Source organism: Mya arenaria, chromosome 10 (assembly GCF_026914265.1).
Source record: "Mya arenaria isolate MELC-2E11 chromosome 10, ASM2691426v1".
Lineage (NCBI taxonomy): Eukaryota > Metazoa > Mollusca > Bivalvia > Myida > Myidae > Mya > Mya arenaria.
The window spans coordinates 64,048,432-64,054,520 of record NC_069131.1 but is presented as its reverse complement, the minus strand read 5'-3'; the positions used below and the strand labels follow the sequence as shown (position 1 = coordinate 64,054,520).

Below are 6,089 nucleotides of genomic sequence, written 5' to 3'. Positions count from 1 at the left end.
CTAGCACAAATTGGATTCGTACCCGACATACATACTATATTAATAAAATATAGTTTAGAGCACTACCTCCGTGAATACAGAGCTACGATGTTCATGTCTACATAGAAACATATCGTGCGAACTAAAGTCACAAACTATAATAATCACAGTGGCTTGACCGCATTACCGGTGTCCCAGAATTCAATCGATTTATAGACTTTCATCCTGAAAGACGTCCATCCGTTCTATGGTTGAGTGCCACATCGGGAGACCAAATCCGCGATACATAAATATACGTATAATTTATTGAAACAACACCAAATATTTCCCCACACTTTACTGTCAAAAATTGTATTTGGTCGAGACAGACTCTATTAAGGAAGCACCTTTATTGTTTGTTTTTCGTTTTTTCTTATCAAAACTCCCTTGAATTTAAACATGTGTGTGTTTTACTAATCTCAACGTTAAACCGTAAAAAAATGAACGTTTAGTTAAATGTTTAGATGCATCCATTTTCTGAACCTGATTTATTATTATTCTCGAAATTACAAATACATTTATCATGAACCAAATGAGCACCTCAAACAACTGCTATATTTGCTCGCCATTTTCTAAATAAGTGCGATTATAACAAAACGTTTTTACTTATCTTTTACTTTTTTCAGAAGTTTTTCTCGATCGTTTGTATGCTACATCGCACGACGAGTGTGACAAGATTTTACAAACAGTTATAATACTGGGTCCAACCATCGTGATAAATATGGTACACATAAACTCATGCTTCGAGCTCATTGTTTTTAACTCCGGTGTTGGGTGCAGTAGCTTTTACTTATTGCTACAAATTGTCTGATAATAAGGTCAAGATAAGGTACCTCTACCAGCGGTTCCCGTGCCATTCCCTCCCACGTGCAATTTGTAACCCGGCGCCGCTCCTAACTGGAATTCCGGCCACTCTTCGTAAGCCTCGCTTCCGTCGGCGGCACCTACCTCCATGCGAAGAGTAGTATTCCCCTGATCCGCGAGCTCTTTAATGTATCTTAACCCTTAAATAGAAACATAACACTAATAAAAGTTAGAGGAAAAGTGGGAACGATTTAAAGGCAATATGACGACAAGGAAATTAGTCCAAATATTTCAGTAATTTTTATGATTATTATTTATGAGCGAATGCTATTGGCTACAATACATTGAATGTATAGATACACGAAGCGTTTGCTATATTTGGTCAATGGTTGTCAAGTGCTTGTTGTTATTCTCGACATTTACCAAGCCAGAATTCAGCTGATGTCTTTCCAAACCCTTCAGTGTAAGCCTTGAGATCTAAGTAAAACTCCTCCGATCCGTCATACCGGTTTTGGAACACCTAGAGATACAGGAAGGCTTCTGTTACAAAAAATAAACACCTAGAGATAAGGGAAAGCTTTTACTAACCAGTATACTAGAACTATTCAAAATACAACAATGTCTTAAGAATGGAAAAATGTGTAAAAATGTTGATATAGTTTATACGTTTATGGTTTTATTTGTATATAAAATAATCATTTGAAAATAAGCGATGTGATTAGGCGTTCAAACTTCGTGCTAGTTGATATCATTTATGTGTCATGGATATTTGATGTGATAGGGTAGAAACTCATATTTTGTTGGTTGTATTTTTCCCTATTTGTATGTTTTGTTATTTTTGTACACGCATCATTTTCCTTGTCCTTACGATGTAATCTAATACACCTTATTACCCATAATACGGATTCATTTGTGGTTATATACAAAACCAGTACATGAATACTGTTTGATCAATCTTAAATATCATCCGATTGTTTTTAATATTCAAAAAAATAAATATGATATAATATAAATTCATTTTCACCATTTAATTCCCAGAAACTAAAAAATCAAATAAGTTTATCGAATAATATGATATGTGTTAAAATTGTTGCATGCCATATATATATGTTTTTGAATGTATATGTATTATTATGACGATAAGCTTGTTATGCTTAAGTCTAATAAATATTCTGTTCTGTATATGAAAAGCTCAGTTGTCGAAAGTTTAAACATAGACCCCGTTTAATGGCGCAATTGATTTCGCACAGTTACGGCATGAAATAGTTAATTTCCACTCAAATTTCTGTTAAAGACTGTAATATGTCACTTTTTTCATACTGTTACATTCAGTCTTAATTATAGAATGATACGAATAAAGTAAGGAAATCGAACAAATAAATAAATTCCATTTACAAAGTACACAAATCTTTTATCCCCGATATTTGGACAATTTAAACGCAATTTTATTTCAGATACAAGGTATACCGTTTAAGCGTATAAAAGCTAACATTTTAAACTAAGATATTCTCTTACTATCTTTCCACGTACAAACCCCTATCGGATAACATAACACTTAACAAACCGTCCATCCTCCGTTGCTTGTCGTCATGTCGCAATACACACTGATAGCCGTCTTGGATTTCCACAAGTTGACTCGATACACCCCGTCAGGTGAGGATGGACATTTACGATAAATATCCAGACAATCTGTCACTGAAATTTAAATGGTCGTAAGAGTAGACTGATTTGCTTGCAAAATGCAAAAATAAACAGTTTGTGGTTAAACATTATCCACCAATTGAAACTAATTAACAGTATGTTCATAATACCTTCAATATAAAAAAATGAGTTAACAGAAAATGTGTGATTTCCCGAGTTTAAATCCCTGATGATTAAAAGTTTACCTTTTGTTTGAGCCCCATCGCACATCCGCCATTCTTTGGCGTCACCATGGCAATATCTCCCGTGACTTGAGGGTGTTGGGTTGTCACATCTACGCACGCGTGTTTGAAATCCCTCACCACATGCTACTGAGCAGGAACCCCACGACTCCCAGTCCGACCATCCTCCCCCTGAAATAAAAATAAAGTTCAGTTACTGGCTAACATTCATTCACGGTAGCTGGAGTTAGCACACTGTACTGGGGAACTAAATTGCAAACATTAGCCGCAAAAACTTTTACTGAACGCAGGGCTGTAATGATAACGATGAAAGATTAAGTTTAAAAACTCTGGCCGACAAACTTTCTCTCATCTTTCATATCTGCTAATGCAGTATCTTTATTTTACAATACAGCTTCGTTTAATACAGTTGGGGGTATTTTGTTAATGTAAACAATAAGTGAGTAAATTGTTCGGTTGCATACAAAATAGCGAATATAAGAAATAGTACCGATTCTGGTATACACTTTTGTTGACATATTCTCGAAAATAAGTGCGTCCTGTATGTGGAGATCGGCAACACACCATAGCATGCCCATTTACTGAATACATGTTAATCTTTTTTTTATTTGTTCACTTGAATGAATTTTAATTTAAAGTTAGTCCCTTAAAGCCAATTCTATTAAGCATGTTACAGGAAAGAATCAATGAATAAAGGTATAAATATTTTCTGTGATGGTATACATTTTACTTTGTAATCACATACATAAGGAAAATGACGCAGTGTTATAGTACATAACATATCTTTCTACAACAGTTTCTGAAATATTCCAATTGATACATGAGTTTACCTTCGTTTGCCGTTGCGTGATGTAGGCACTTGTTTATAACACTTTAATGCACATTGTTGTTTTTACGTTAAATCATAATTATATGCGTTAATTTGTTATTGGTTATATTAATACTATATTGAAAATGAAGAGATTATTTTGCACAGAAAATTGCAATCCAGGTACGGTATTCTAGCATAAATAGCACAAAAATCAGTTTTGATTACTTCTACCGATAATTCCCGTTAGTCAGTTAATTAGAACTGATTTATTATGTACAATATGGTCGGTTGGAAGAATTCTTTTGAATGTAGACAGAGTTTTTCTTCTTATAAATCCACTTTTTTGTTTGCAACCGAACATTTTTCTAGCATAATATTTCCATCATACAAACTTACACCATCCCCAACCCCTTTGTTTACATTTAATGGTTAAATATGGCAACAATTTTAGTTTTTCCATCGTTCAACGCTGATGATATTAAACCACTGACGGTCACAAACACAATGGATTAATGATGAATTAACGTGTTTTTATTTATATATGTATGGTCAGTAATGATTGTACGCTGTGTGTCTCTGGTTTAGTGTGGGTTAGTTCATAACATTTTGCCTTTCTAAACAGTTAGTCTTTGTTTAATTTTTTTGCTACTGAGCTTGTCTATGCAGCCTCCATTGTATTACTCATAAATTATATACACCAATGGACACTACATGGACGATCTTGTTATAATAAACACAACGAGGCCAAGCAAACAGTTAAAGGTTTATAACAACTTTTGTTCCATAAAAATATTCTAGTTAAAAGAAAAATGAAGTAATATTCTTTCAAGAAAATTAAGTTAATATGTACTCACAAATCTTATATTCATGTTCTGCAAGAAGACGTTTAATTTCACTCTTGTTTTCTTCAGTGTTATTTAAAATTTATAATGATTTCACGTATTTGTTTGCATGAATGGTCAGTATTGTTTGTACGTTGTCTGTCACTGGTTTAGTGTATGTAAGCATTTTGCCTATTCCCCTCTGTTAGTCTTTGTTTAAATTGTTGTTTAAATTGCTGTAGTCTCCATTGTATTTCGTATGAATAATAATGCACCGATGAGATCTACATGGAAACTCTTGCTGTAAGGTAAACACATCACAGCCAAGCAAAAGGCCAAATATTGATAACATTTTCTTTTCCGTAACAAGTTATTCTAATTAAAATTAGATAGAGAATATCGGTTTAAGAAAATTAACTTCATACGTACCCACAAAATTCGAGTCATGTTCTTCCGTGTTATTTATAAGTGATTGTATCAACAGTTTGACATCTTGAACACGTTTGTAGTTGTTTTCAATTCGCGAGTCATGTTTTGCAAAAAGATTTTTTAATTCACTCTTGTTCTCTTCCGTATTATTTATAAGTAACTTTATTAACTGTTTGACATCTTGAACACTTTTGTAGTTATTTTCAATTCCCGAGTTCTCATTCATTATTTCTTTGTTGTCCTTCAAAACCATTTCCAAAACTTTCTCTTCATAATTGAATGTCAATTCTTCTTTCATGTCTTCAGAAAGAACGAAACACACAATACTTGCAACTGCGCAAAGATTTACAAGAAACTTCATTTCTGCATTTAGCCTCATCTGATGTTAAGAACAATTTAAGTTACTGCACACGCGAGTATGGCTTGAGGTCTACCGAATGGAAACCTTTGCTTAAGTTGTATTTCATTTAAATGCCGTAGAATCCTTTCAATATGCGTACCATTAAACTTCAGAGTCGACTGATGATATTGTTTTAAAACTAAATAAAGAAAAATGGGACAAAGACAAAAATCACAAAGCTGAAGGTTTTACTCTAATTGCACTATAAGATTTATCATTTAGCTTGCTGTTAGAAAGTTAATAAATTTCGACACTAAGGTTGACAGAGACAACCGGAAAAAAGGATGTGAATGAATCATTTTAACAACAGGTTTTAATTTAACTATAGTGTCCTGTTCTGTTCCTTACCTACATACCGTTTCTCTCAACACCTTATAGAGGTTTTATTGAAACTATAGTGTCCTGTTCTGTTATGTTTGTATTAAATTTTATTATTCATTGTATATTAATTGAATGAACGTTCTCGATTGATAAATCGGTCCTGGTGAATGCGAGTTGTATTAATTTTTATGTTCACAAGATGAAATATATTGCGATTATTCACTGGAACTAACAATTGCTCTTTTTATTGTATGCCCAGAAAGGATTTGATATGGCATTAAATTGTAGAGTTTAAGAAATGCGCGCAAATTGCATGCGATAATGAACTTTATCCCATCCCTGTGTTTGCTGACGTTTGAGTTTGAAGTGAGAGCGGGCTGAAATTTAAAGACAGTTAAACATACATATATTTGATTAGGACAGAACGTTTGCTGTAGTAATACTCTACAACAAACTAAAAACGCATTTTATTCTATGTTTTTTTTTGAAAACTGATCAAAGAGCTCGTTAAATATTTTCGCATCGAAAAATAGCTAACATTTGGTTGTCATGTTCTTTTATGGCCATTGACGTAAGATGATTAAAGTTACATTCCAAGAAAA

General features: G+C 33.3%; 1 protein-coding gene across 1 annotated transcript; it reads right to left on the bottom strand.

Moving 5' to 3' along the window:
* Window positions 1-564: 564 nt before the first annotated feature.
* LOC128206901 (angiopoietin-2-like) lies at window positions 565-5,151 on the bottom strand. The gene is made up of 5 exons (XM_052909635.1): window positions 4,767-5,151; window positions 2,709-2,876; window positions 2,387-2,517; window positions 1,246-1,342; window positions 565-1,022 (listed from the first exon to the last, which is right to left on the bottom strand). Exons 1-5 carry the CDS (start codon window positions 5,143-5,145, stop codon window positions 838-840), a joined length of 960 nt encoding a protein of 319 aa, XP_052765595.1. The 5' UTR covers window positions 5,146-5,151; the 3' UTR covers window positions 565-837.
* Between the last annotated feature and the right edge of the window lie 938 nt (window positions 5,152-6,089).

What these genes read in the sequence shown, in the direction of transcription:
- LOC128206901 (XM_052909635.1), bottom strand. Translation starts at nt 5,145, where the DNA reads ATGAGGCTAAATGCAGAAATGAAGTTTCTTGTAAATCTTTGCGCAGTT. An exon ending in CGATGGGGCTCAAACAAAAG is followed by an intron (nt 2,518 to 2,708) that starts GTAAACTTTTAA and finishes TTTAAATTTCAG; the next exon opens with TGACAGATTGTCTGGATATT. An exon ending in CAAGCAACGGAGGATGGACG is followed by an intron (nt 1,343 to 2,386) that starts GTTTGTTAAGTG and finishes CTGTATCTCTAG; the next exon opens with GTGTTCCAAAACCGGTATGA.